This window comes from Hoplias malabaricus, chromosome 15 (assembly GCF_029633855.1).
Source record: "Hoplias malabaricus isolate fHopMal1 chromosome 15, fHopMal1.hap1, whole genome shotgun sequence".
Lineage (NCBI taxonomy): Eukaryota > Metazoa > Chordata > Actinopteri > Characiformes > Erythrinidae > Hoplias > Hoplias malabaricus.
The window spans coordinates 8594570-8608768 of NC_089814.1; the positions used below are offsets into that span (position 1 = coordinate 8594570).

General features: G+C 43.4%; 1 protein-coding gene across 2 annotated transcripts in view; it reads right to left on the reverse strand.

Moving 5' to 3' along the window:
- The window catches only part of LOC136668177 (ceramide transfer protein), a 56860-nt gene extending 46689 nt beyond the window's left edge, over window positions 1–10171 (reverse strand). For both annotated transcript variants that reach the window (XM_066645519.1, XM_066645518.1), the window contains exons 1-2: window positions 9564–10171; window positions 6498–6632 (exon numbers count right to left, since the gene is read on the reverse strand). In XM_066645519.1, coding sequence (XP_066501616.1) covers window positions 6498–6632; window positions 9564–9698 — 270 coding nt within the window. In that variant the 5' untranslated portion in view covers window positions 9699–10171. The remainder of the gene's footprint in view (window positions 1–6497; window positions 6633–9563) is intronic.
- Between the last annotated feature and the right edge of the window lie 4028 nt (window positions 10172–14199).

Below are 14199 nucleotides of genomic sequence, written 5' to 3' on the forward strand. Positions count from 1 at the left end.
TGGGGGCTTTACAGCTTTCTGGCTATTGCTCGGTGCTGAGTATAGTTAACTTAGGCTCATGTGCAGCTGCTCCAGATCATCCCAATTTATGCTCATGTAATGCACAGGTCCACATTATATAGGACTCAAACATCTCACTCTCAGACAGCTCCAAGAGATGAACCTGTCCCAACAAGTGTGATACGTGCATTTGCTGTAACCTGCCCATCTCTGAGCGGTCATTACCCGAGTGTGTTTTTTTAAACTCACCCGCCTCAGTACGCAACTTCACGATATAGTGTTCATTAAGCATTCCTCACAAACCTGTCCTTTCCTGCGATATTCAATCAACCAAATGGCTCACTATCAAATCAGTGTTTTTCTCTGCACGCTGCGGTCATTTTGACCAGTTCCAGGTGTTTCTGGAGGTTTTCCTGATGAATACATGAAGACAAAAATTATTTTGATTTAAGGTAACATTAATACATCAATCACTACAGCAGTATTTGGTCAATGTGGCACAGAGCTAGACAGACAGAGACGAAAACTAGCAGACAGACAGGTAGCAGGATAGAGAATGTGAAATGTGCTTTAATCTTTACTGAAGAGAATTCAGTCATTTATGTATTAATTCATTCACTGGAACTGCATCATTGTGTTGAGGGTCGCAGGGTATTCAGAGCCTATCAGTAACCCTTGGACGGGGCATCACAAACACTCAACTGTAAACAATCACACACCTGTGGATAATGTCACACACACTTACACCTGTGGACAATTTCAGTCATGTGTTTGGGCTGTGGGAGGAAACTAGAGCACCCGGAGGAAACCATCACATACACAGGAAGGACACACCACACTCCTCACAAAGTGAGTGACCAGAGGGGGGTCACTAACTGAGGCCACAGCCCCAGGACCAGCAACATCTGTAGTTCATTGTACAGCAATCCAACAAAATTTTGATTCCGCATTTAACCCACACACACACAGTCAAAGCACACCAGACGTGGATGTTAATGGAAAAGAAAGCACCTTTTCTTTCAATCTCACCGCCATCATTTTTCAGTCTGTTCAGGGAACCGAACTGGTTCCAGGCCCACAGCTGCCCCCACCATGACCTTGGCCTTATCAGCTTTATCCGAAAAGGAACCAAGGACACAAAAGTAAAACAAAGAAACTTGTATTGTTACAAGAAACGCCGTCAATACGGCACTCGATTCCAAACAGCAGTGCACACACACTCACACACACACACACACACACACACACACACACACACACAACTGAAATCTGTATTTTGTGCAGATCCTGAACAGAAAACAGGGCCAGGGTGCGGCCATTTGTTTCCAGTCCTCTGAGAAAAGACCTTTGACCTCAAATCTGCACTAAAGAGTAGAAGTGTGGTTGGGGTGTGTGTGTGTGTGTGTGTGTGTGTGTGTATATATATATATATATATATATATATATATATATATATATATATATATATATATATATATATATATATATATATATAAATCCTGCTCACGTGAGACTGATTCTTGGCGTGCACCCTGACATTGTTCACATTCACCAGATGAAAGAGGAAAAAGGCTTTTACTGAACACTTTTGTTTTTCACAGCGAGAACAGAGTTCTGTACACAGCTTTTACACACTCCACCCTGACCAAAACATCAGCAGCAACCATCTCAGTCCTTTCACACCAGGTCTATATCTGAAACTACCATTATGCATTAAATGTTCTGGTAGTTTCATTAAGGAATACTTTCTGAACACCTGTATGTGCTCGGTGTGGATGCGTATGTGTTGCTGGGTTGGAGGAAATGACAAATATACTTCTGTTTATTTTAAAACGAGGCTTATTCCTCCTCTTTACCAGAAATGAACACAGTTCTGAGTCTTAATTAAATGCCTGTGACCTGTGAAATGTCAAATTCCCAAAGGGACCAAACCCCATAGCAGTGTTCTCTCACTGTCTAAACAGCCTAGGTAAAAACATCAGCTTTCAGCGCGTGTTCCTTTAAATGATAATGAGCCACTCGCTGTTCACCCCGACCCCGAGCGCACAGCAGTGAGGAGCGAGGAGAAGTTATTTTTAATTTATTTTTTAGTCGTTTTCGCTCCGTTCTCTTTCTTCTGTTTTTACACAGTGCTCTGTTTTCAGAACCAGAACGGCTCGTTTCATCTCCTGTTTTCTGACTTGATTTCTTATGGTATGGCCATTTTAACATTTCGAAAAGCTATCGCACGTACAGAGGGCATAAAAATGAACATATGTCCCGTGATGCACATCGCCAGGTTTGTGTACTGCGGTACCACAAGGCTTTGATGGATTGATACGTCCCTATCGAGCATTGAAGCAGAAGAAGCAGAAGGAACCATAGGACAGAAACGTCGCTTTTCTCTTTGATTAGTCAACTGCGTAACAAGGCAATGTACTAAAACAACTTCCCCATGTCATCATGAAAGCTGCACACTCCTGTTTCGCTAACCTCTCCCAGACCTTTGTGAAATAACAAACCGAATGTTACTGATTTGATGTTCTGAGCTGCTGAGGTTTTTAAACACACCCTCTGAGCCGTTCTCAGGGTCTCTCAGGGTCTGCTGGAGCCTGACATTATCAGCATTCCTCAGGCTCTTCAGCGTAATGACAATCAACATTATTTTGTCCCCCCAGAGTCTGCTGGAGCTCATTAAGAAAAAAAGAAAAACGCAGACAGGCAGACAGTCGGGGGCTTCTTCAGATACTCCCCTAGGCTCTGTGTGGCTCCACGAAAACTGTACGGCCAAAAGCACCTGCGCATTCATTAGTCCTTCTGAAACGCAAGGTTTTAATAGATCATTCATGCCCACAGGATGCTGGAACATTTCTGCGAGGATTTGATAGCCAGAGCATCCCGTTTCATTTCCTCATATAGATTATACAAGCTGTGTGTGAAACGGTGACCATCCCTCCATTCATTCATCACCTATAACCACTTCATCCTGATTAGTGTCGCAGTGGGTCCAGAGCCTACCTGGAAATGTTGGGAACGAGGCAGGAACGACACACTGAAGGGTGCAGATATATCACAGGGCATCACTCCCACCTGTGGACAATTTCACATACTCAGTCACACACACCTACCTGTGGACTATTTCTAACACATCCAGTCACTCACCATTCATCTACCAACATTGCGTGTTTAGACTGTGGGAGGAAGCTGGTGCATTCAGAGGACACCCACACAGTCACTGTGAGAACACACCACATGCTTCAAGGACAGATCAAACCCAGGTGTCGGTCCAGTTTTTCATTTATTTATTTATTCCTTCATACCGTTGGTTTGATTGTTATTTTTGTAAATAAATATTTTCCTGTATAAATCACTCACAAACTTAAAAGCTAGAAGCTGTTGGACACATTAGTGTGTGTGTGTGTGTGTGTGTAAGCTTAACCCTCTGGAGTCAGCGCCCCCGTGGGATAAATCAGAAGTTGCGCCAAAACCCTTACGCATCTCAGCTCCCGAAACCTTAAAAAGGATCTATTTTCAAATATATGGAGGTTGAAAATAAATGTATTTTTACCTGGTTGTTATAGTCAGACCGCGACCCTTGATGGCCCACCCATTCATATTCATATGAAAATAGCATGCTAATCCAGCCCCTCTTATTGGAGCATTACGACCGCAACACAGCGTGTGAAAATGCTCATTTTTCGCACTGAGCTCCAAGACGGCGAGGTCATGCATTTCAGCTGCTTTAAGGGCTTTATTCTGTGATGAGTTTGTGAAATATATTTGACTGCAGCACGTTTAGCACCGTTAGCTTCGAGGCTACTGTAGTTCAGTACTGCATTCGTGAAACTGACAGTAAATGTTTTGCAATTGCGCAGAGGCACAGAGATCAGAGCTGATAGGAAAGAAAGCGGCTTACAATAACGTTTCAATGCTCTCTGCTGCTTTCAAGGAGTCATCTAAAGCTCCTATGTATGGCTCTGTTCCTCCAAAGAAAACTTCAATAATGTGTTTTTTTCTCTATATATCAGCACCTTTGATTGTTGCTGGGTTTGTGCTAAAAATTAACATGTGTAGCTTTTTGGGAACATTTTTTTTTTGGTAGGTGAAATTGATAAAAATGTCAAAGCACGTCAGATCACCTCAGAGATGGCTGAAAGGCCTCAGACTGCAGAGGGTTAACTTCTGGTAAGTTTTCTTCTGCCCCCCCTTTGACTTTCTCTCTTACACAAGTAAGAGTTCTTATATCTAATCTCTCCTGAAATATCACCTGTGTAATGAATAACCTGTACTTAATGGACAATGTGACTGAAAATAAGAAACTACGTGTGGTCTCTTTCACACAAAGCTTTTTGTACATTTACAGTAACTATAGCTGGGGTTCTTTAAAACGGAGAAAATCTACATCTGCTCTCATACAAACCTGCAAAGAGAAGTGGACAAAGTAATGCTAGGTTCAGATGTAGCTGGGCACAAAGAAAGAATGGTGTGTGTGCTTTGTAACGTAGGTTAATATTTACAGTCCCACCGAATGGTTGGTATAAAGCAAACACACTCAGATGTGTAATTCGTTCAAGCATTCCCCTCAAACTGGCCGGTCAGTAAACAAACCTTAACACCATTTACACTCTCAAGACACCAAAATGCAAAACACTGAGGCCTCGGAAACTGGGCCGGGGTGGGACAGAGAGGGAGAGAGAGATGAAAAAAGGACAAGAGAGGGTCTGAAATAGCGAGAAATTGAGAAAAGCATCAGCCACTCACTGTGACTCGATTATAATTTTCAGCACAAAAGAAGAGTAAACACCATTCAGAGCTTCCAAATATGGCTCATTGTGTTAGCGGCTGTTAGGCGACACATTTCTAAGCGTACGTTTAAAAAAACAGCTCTCTCACCATCATCTTTCTCATAAACAACACGTTAAGAGGTTCGTGGCTTTTAAAAAACCACTTACAGCAATGTAAATCTCCATGGGGTGTTTCACAGTCTCAGTACGTTCTGTAGGTTCAGCCTAAAGCGAGGGCAGTCCAGGCGCTTGTGTAGACACACCACTTCGATAATCTCCATAGAAAAGCTCTGAACAATGCTTAGAGTCGCCCCATACACGCCTAAGGTCACCAGGCCCAATGCCAAGCACTGACTAAAGTAGTACTATGCCTTAGAGCACAGGGCTGTGGTGCGGTGGCACTATGTTTTCTGGAGTGATATTTTAGGTTGTAGACTGGTGTTTGTGAACACACCTTTTTTTGGTCTGGGTTTTGGTTAAACGAAAACGAGCGCGGAGAAATAAGAGCAGAGTAAAAATTGAGAAAACGAGAACAGAGAAGAAAGAGAACTGAGCGAAAACAGCTACAAACCAGAGCTTCTGCTCCTCGCTCCTCACTGCTGTGCGCTCAGGGTCGGGGTGAACAGCGAGCGGCTCGTTATCATTTAAAGGGACAGGCGCTCTAAAGAGGGCTGTTTAGAGAGGGGGAGGACACCGCTGTTGGGTTTGATCCTTGTGGGATTTTGGGCAAAGCAGGACAGACATTTGATTAGGACCCAGAACCGTGTTCACTCCCTGAAAAGGGGGAGATTAGGTCTCCTTTCGGTATCTTTCATTTATTACTTGCTTTGCGAAACAACCCCAAGTTCCAGGAGGCCATATACCTGTCCTGGCACTGGCTAATTAGCTGATGTACTGAAACAGGTGATGTTAAATCAGGGCCACTAATCTGTGCCCTGCACTGACCCTGAAGGCGGCCCCATGAAGTCCAAACATTTACAGCTTAATCATTGAAAGGTGGGGGCAAAAGGCTGCAGCCAAACCTTCAGCTCGACTTCTTTCTATGATGACTAAACCTCTGCCCACATTTCCTCCCCTTCTTCTCAAACTGCCTTCCTTCTTTTTGGCCATGACGCAAGTAAACAGTAGCAATGTGTTCTCGTGGCGGTCCTGCTTAACGTCCAGACGTGGTGTTGGTCACCTGACTCGGTCAGTTAATCTTCAACAATGCAGAGAACTCACTTCCCTTTCCTTCTTCAGCTCAGGGTCTAACTCAAACCACGAGAAAGCCATGCTCTTCTTTGGAGGAACACGCAAAAGGAAAAGGCTCTTTCTGTCCTACTCCACCATATCTGCGATTATCCCACATCTCAGTCGCAGTCACCACTGATAAGAGCTCAACCTACACCAAGCACAGGTGATAACGCAGTCCTCTAGGTGGCAAAAAACGCTCTTCCTGCCAGGTGTTAATGTGTGTGTGTTTAAGCATGAATGAAGGAAAATAGGCCACAGTCTGTTTGTCTGGCTCGCTGCCTGCGTCTGAGGACAGCCTCTCTGTCCCCGATTCTCTCTCTAAACGCCCAGCACTGACTCCGTTCACCTACCTCCTGCTTCCCAAAGCATTTTGGTTCTTTTTATATTCCATAAACCTGGATTTTGAGAATTACAAGCTCTGGAAATCCAACATTGAAACAGCCGAGTATTTCAGGGCTCTAATCTTTTAGCCAGACGAATAGAGGCAGGGGCTTTTCTTACCGTGATGACGGCTTTGCTGAGGCACAGCGAGCCCCTGCACCCGTACTCCCGCTCGTCCTGAGACTTGTAGTAACTCAAAGTGTTGTTCTTCAGGACCACCCATCGGTCCTGCCATCCATGGATGTAATTGGTCCACTGTGAACAAAGAGAGGAAAAAAAGAAACAGAATTAGAAACTTAAACCTTGATAGTGGTACTGAAACAATTCAAATATCGCAATAATTGCCAAATATCACAGTATCAGACAAGAACTGAATCCAATCTAATTTCGCCAGACATCGTGAACTTATGCTCAACTTATGTCCAATCACAGCGCTGGACTTGCGTTTGTGTGACAGCACAAAGACGAGGTTAATCGCAGCAAAACAGACACAACGAGTGCAGAGAAATAAGAGCACTGAGTAAAAACGAAGAAGAAAGACAACAGAGTGAAAATGTCTAAAAAAACAAACAAAGCTTCTGCTCCTCACTGCTGTGCGCTCGGGGTCGAGGTGAACGGCGAACGGCTCATTATCATTTAAAAGGAACAGGTGATGAAAGTGGACGCTCAGAACAGGGCTGTTTAGACAGGGGAAGAAGGCTGCTGTGGGGCTTGGTCCTTGTGGGATTTTGACCAAAGCAAATCACAGACATTTCATTAAGAACCGGTACTCCCTTTAATGCACTTATATAATCACTTACAATGACTAAACAGTGTCTAAACGTTTTGGACGTGTTTTTGGGCACCCAAAATTCCCAAGAATGATTTCCCCTTCACAAACATACTGCAGTGTATTAGCTATTCCCATCACGTGCCGGGGGATTTAAACTGATGTCTCTTCCGGAATATGCATGACTGCAACACGAGATCCAATTACAGCAGCTACATCGGTTTTCCGTCTGCGTTTCGGATTTGAAGGGAGTTTCTGTAATGACGTTTGAGTCAAACCATTTGGGCCGCCTGGCACAATCAGCATTTAGCTGCGCAAGAGCGATGCTCCTGCTTGGAATTTAAAGCAGATGCCGCTTGGAGAATGACCTCTAGTAACCCCGGAGTGGAGCTGAGGAGACGACTCGTCCAAGCACAGCCCGAAGGCGGACCTCCATCAAATCCGTGTTGTCTGTCAGCTCACTCTTGCATTTCTGGCATCAGTAAACAGTTTGTATTCGGCAGTGAGGAAACTGTGAAGCCTGGGGGCATATTAACCATTTGGTTTATGCTTTAATGATTCACTGGAACAGAAAAGTGATTTCTGAAAGTGGACAACACATACGAGGTTTTGTTTCAACAGCGGTGACTGGTTTTTACTGCTCTTACCATTAACTACGTGTGTATTTCATTGAGGACTACATTTAAGACGTACATTAATCAGTGTCACGTATTGCACATGCTTTTTTATTGCTTAAATGAACATATAACATCAACTTTGTTACTCATTGTTAATTTTTAACTGTCGTCTTCTGGGCCATAAAAGTTCTCATATCTCAGGTTGTTTCTGCATTCATTCTTACATTTTTCATCTAAAACTGAAGGAATGCAGAATAACAAAGTGCATTTCTCACTGTAAAAGTGAAAAATGATGATAGAACTTTCTAATATCTCCCATTATCACATAAATTAAAAACACTACCTGTTGTTTACATTGTGCTCTTGTTTCAGAACGACCCCGGGGAAAGAAGAAGCAGGAGGTTTACGGATTATGACTGGGATTTCCTGCCTTTCTTAAGGATTACACCCAGGGTTTTCACCTCTCCTCAGACGGATTATTCTGGAGGTTTTCAGCCTCTTTTCCAACATATCCCTCCTGTGTTTTTTTTTTTTTACCATTTCCTTATTAATTATTTATAAAAGGTCACCCCTGAGGTCATCACTGTTTTTCCAACACATTATTACTGAGGTCTTTCTATGCATAATTAATAAGGTAGTTACTTCTTTCACCCACAGTTTATATTATTAAGATGATTACACTCTATAACTCACTGTGTGTCTCTGTGAAAAGCAGTACAGCAGGTCCAAATGAGGTGCCAGCACTGTCCAGACAACTCTGTGCATGAGAAAGCACCTACACATCCCCAGAACTTGCCTCAAGGTTTGCTCATCTCTCGCGGAGACTTGCACGCGCCGGACTGTCTCACCTTCGCACCACTGACTGACCACAGAGACTGGGCTTTAACCAGAACTGCTCACTGTTCACCTGCCACTCGCTGCACAGGACGTTATAGACCACTGCACACTCCCTGTATCACCATCTTTCTTCATTCACACTACTCTTTGTTAATTCACTGCTCGTTGTTTTGCTCCAGGGTCAACCAAAGTAGGGCAGGTACCCCTTATGTGTCTTAGTTCCTCTTATTTTTCATTATTATAGAATCTTTAAATGCCCTTTCTGTGTAATTTCCTCCTGAGGACCTGTGGGTATGTGGAACAGCTGCACATGATCGTAAAGTCCCTACGCTCAATGCTAAGTGTGGTCTAGAGTGGTATAAACCCCACCAACACCGGAGAGATTGAGCTCTGTCCAATACCTCTGAGACGTGTTGGAGTAGGTCTAAGGCAAGCATAATATCCAACATCTGCACCTGACCTCACTAATGTTCATGTGGCTGGATGCCATCAAAACCTCACAGCAATGTTCTGTCATGTGGTTTAACGCTCTCCCTGAAGATTAGGAGCTGTTACCGCATCAAAAGGAGAACGTCTTGTTAATATCCTTCATTTCAGAAGAAATGGAAGAGCAGGTGTCCAGCAAAACTACATGCACATGTGGTCTCTCCATGCTCAACGCCAATGGTGGGCAAGAGAGGTATCACAAGTTATACAGCCCCTCCATAAATGGACCGCCAATAATTCTGAGAGGAGTTGGAACACGGTTATCTTGATCCAGACCTAGTTTACAACACCAGCATGTGGCCTCACTAGTGTTTATGTGCCTGAATGCTATCAAATCCTCACAGAAATGTCGTTGAACCTGAAGTGTAGAGGCTGTTAATCGCCTTAACTTGAGGAGAAACACTAAATACATTCGTAATTATAAGGTTTACTGACACCTAACCTGGATTTTACAGATTTAACCCCTTGGTTTCTGACCTTGCTGAGGATTCCGCTGAATTCTGCCACACCTCCTGGTCCCGGTTCGGTGTCCAGGTCCTCTTCGGAACCAGAGGAGTTCCAGCTCTGGTTATCCGACATCGGTTTACCGTTGGGCAGCGGACTGGAGTTCATCAGGAGCCGGAGGGTAGGGAGACGGAGCTCAGCGAGAACAAAAACAAAAAACCGCGGTCAAGAACGGACCACTGCTCATCTAAAACCCCTCCACAGAACAGATACAGACACCAGCAACCCGTGAAAAAAACGCTCCGGTACCGAGCTCATGAGAATACGAGATAAACAGGGTAAACAAGCACGGCCAGCGTCACGTTAACCGTCCGTTAGCTTTTAATGTAGGTAGCGAGCGGTTAACGTTATTCTACAAACCCACCCCCTTTTTCCCTCTCTATTTCTCACTTTAACGGTCACACACCTTTACCTAAACCTCACAGAACGACAATTACAAAAGATTTACACGCCGTCCAGCAATACCACGCCGAATAGAGTCGCGTAAACGCCGAAGACACGGATTAAAACCGAGCTGTTGTCAATTCATGAGCACAAGCGAGCGGCGCGTTTGAGCTCTCAATCCAACGCCATCTTCACGGAGGAGATCCGTTCCGAACGAGTCATACATTTGAGTCGGTTCCTTTTAACGAATCGACTCACCAACTAACTATTTACCGAATCACTGAAGACCAAATGATTGTAATGTAGATATCAGCCATAACATTAAAACCATCCAATTGTTTCTACACTCATTGTCCTTTATTTAACCTTCACCGAACACACAGCAGCATTCTGCAGTTTTACCATTTCTGACTGTGGTTCATCTGTTGCTCTGCATACTTTCCCAGCCCCCTTTCATCCTGTCCTTCAATGGTCAAGACCCCCACAGAGCAGGTATGATTTGAGTGGTGGGTCATTCTCAGCACTGCAGTGACACTGACTTGGTGGGGCTGTTGTGCCTGTATGAGTGGATTAGACACAGCAGTGCTGCTGGAGATTTTAAGCACACTGTCACAGTAGCTGCACAGTTTGTGCTGGTCGTCCTCTAGTCCTTCATCACTGGACACAGGACGCTTTCGGCTGCATATTTCTGGTTGCTGGACAATTGCTGGCTCTGAAGGACTTAGAAACTCCAGCAGCACTGCTGTGTCTGATCCACTTATACACTTATAAAAAAATATGGAGTTGACATCATGTTATAGCTTGTGTGTGTATGAGTATTTTTAACGCTGCATAATTTTATAAATAATGGTTCAAATATTTATGCCAGGCCATATTGCGTTCTATTATACCACTGAAGGTCAGTCTTTGTGTGTGTGTGTGTGTGTGTGTGTGTGTGTGTGTGTGTGTTTGACCACTAATGGATACACGACCAGCTTTTATATTCTGTTGCACACACATAGGCCATTAAAAAAGGTCCTTCACCTTTGGGCCTTTCCCACTAATGACTCTACTCACTCTACTTATAGCATTAGCCCAGTTAGCCCTGGCCAAACCATTCTCAACCCTCAGTGGTATAACCCATAAAAAATTAAATGCTTTTTTATTTCTCCTCTACAGGTACTACATTAGACCAGCCTACCCCTCCTCTTTTAGTTAACCGAGGGCCCTGCGGATTCTATAAAAAGGGAAGCTGGAGGGACCAAGCTTCTTTTGGAAACTCTACCTGAGAGACAGAAAGCAACAGGTACGTATATTAAATACAGACACATTTCAAATGTTAACAGAACTATTGTCAAATGTCTGATACAGGTTTAGGCCTTAACCTAATCCCAATGGACTTTAAGGAGCGATATTACAGAGCTCACTTAAGGTGTTAGGGCATATCTAAGACTAAAATTCACTTAAGGCGTTTAATGCAAGTGTCTGTAGACACTAATGAATTAAATGCAGATCTGTAATGAGCATCGCTGAGGGAGATGTTGACAGAGAAACTCTGTGAGGAGAAACCGGTGAGAGGAGCTAAGACTCGGAAGGGAATTATCTGCGTGGCTACAGGGGCCAAGGGACGTCCTGCCTGGGGATTAAGTCAACTTAATTGACTTGGGTTCACTTCTCAATCCAGACCTCTTAAAATGTATTTAAAATCATAGCAAAGGTGAAATAAGGCAATTTCTACTCTACAGTATTCGGGTGACATCAATGCAGACATTGAATGAATGAATGAATGAATGAATGAATGAATGAATGAAAGATGTAGTTAATATACGCACAATAAATCAGTTCATCAACGTCCTCAGGGATCATCTTATAATTCATTCATTCATTCATCTTCTGTAACTACTTCATCCTGTTCCGGGTTATATGTAATATATTATTTAAAATGTAAATATAATAATAATTATAATAATTCTTATTATTATGAAGCAGGGTTAAATCTTCCAGAAACGCTTTGTTGTTTTTCTGTGTTATTCCTGACTCCATCACCGAACATTAGAGTCACTTTCCGGAGGTAAATCTTTTTTGTTTATGGAAGAGATTTAAGCGAAATATGCTATTGAACCAATGACCCGTCGAGTCGTTTTATTCAAAAGAATCGGTTCAGTGAACTGACTCCAACGCCCCTTTCCTGACGTCTGTCGGCCTGTGTGAGTGGAGGGGCGCTGGCTGCGGGATGACGTCACAAGCCTCGCCCCAAAACAATGACTGACACACCACCCGGCAACGGCAACAGCGCCCGTTAGTCTTTCCAACAGCGTTTATCACATTTTTAATATTTTAATTATAATAAATAATAATTTCCAGTTTTTACTATAATACTCATACCTCTAAATATAAAGGGCCCATGTCCTACATTTTCATGTATTTTATCTCTTTTTTTCTTTAACTTTACTTTTAGCTATGTAAAGTTAGCTATGTAAAAAATACATAGCTATTTTCCAACCTCTCCTTTCTTCAGAATCAGATATATTTGACCAAGTATGTTACACACACAAGGACTTTGGTTCCGGCTGATGGTGTCTCTCTAGTACAGATATACAGTTACATATAATTTCAAGACTATACAGTATACAAAGATACATATTCTTGTGGCATGTTCTCCCTGTGTCTGCATGGGTTTTCACCGGTTGCTCTGTTTTCCTCCCAAACCTCCAGACACACATGTTGGTGGTCGGATTGCCAGTGAGACACTGTCCTCAGGTGTGTGAGTGACCGGTTGTGCATGTGTGTGAGTGACTGGGTGAGTGTGTGGTGCCCTGTCCAGGGTGTGTTCCTGCCAGGCTCTGGACGCACTGTGACCCTGATCAGGATGAAGCAGTTACAGAAGTTGAAAGAATGAATGGTGAGGTAGGTATATGTAAATGTGTTGGTTTTTGTGATATCACAAAAACAACGAATTTCAAACAGGCTGTTTATGCTTTTTATTTGAAACTATTTAAGATGTGGTACGTGATTTTTCTCAGAAACACTTTTGTTTATTTCTATTTTTTCAAATAAACATAAAATTCCGATAGCATTCACTAAATCAAATGTTTTGACAAAATAAACAAGATTCCATTGACGTATATAAAAAGATAAGGCCTTCTCCCGTTTTTGACTTACCATCATGGAGATACATGGTTTTATTTATGGACTCAGACGATTTGCACTGAATGAGTCGTTATCTGGTGGTGGGGAAATGCCTGTGTGTCTTCTTTTGATAATGTCCTAAGGTCAGTTGGCAATTGGATCAAACTCCAAGAACGAGCTGAAGGGATGATTCATTCAGACATAAACAGGAGAAGACTCAGGACATGCGGAGACTGGAAGCAGAGTAACATGATCTACTTCCATTTTCTGTTGGTCCTGTGATCAGAAGTGTGCAGGAAGGCAGTGTTTAAGATGTAGAAAGTTGGCTTGTACTTTTAAAAACATCAAGGTGGAGACTGAAGCAGTCATTCGTCTATTCAGCTTAAAGCTGTACTCTGGACTCTGACTCGTCTGTCACCATGAAAAACGAGCTGATTCAGTAAAACGGTGAATGGTGGTTATGTTCCTGGTGCCCTTATGGTCATAGAGTACTATGGAAAAGTAAGACAACATCAGACAGTTAATACTGCACACCCTACAGATTCACACAGGATTTATATAACTTCACAAATACCCACCTTTAGGAAGTAGTCAGTTAGTCCTGTCCCAGGTGAAAAGCGTCATTTAGCTCCTGCACCGCGCTTAAACAGAACCAGACTGATAACTTTAGAAGAGCCCTGACTTGTAACACTTTGAAATCAAGACTTAAAACATTCCTATTGGAGCAGGATTATGGCTCAGTTTAAAATACTCCTCACTATTCATTCTCCAACAGCACATTAGTGATTTTAATCATATGACTGTTTTGAACGGTGCGCAGCAGGTAGGTGTCGCTGTCACACAGCTCCAGGGACCTCCAGGTTTCCTCCAGGTGACTGTATGTGAGGAGTGTGGTGTGTTCTCCCTGTGTCCGCGTGGGTTTCCTCCGGGTGACTGTCTGTGAGGAGTGTGGTGTGTTCTCCCTGTGTCCGCGTGGGTTTCCTCCGGGTGTCTGTCTGTGAGGAGTGTGGTGTGTTCTCCCTGTGTCTGCGTGGGTTTCCTCCGGGTGACTGTCTGTGAGGAGTGTGGGTTTCCTCCGGGTGACTGTCTGTGAGGAGTGTGGTGTGTTCTCTCTGTG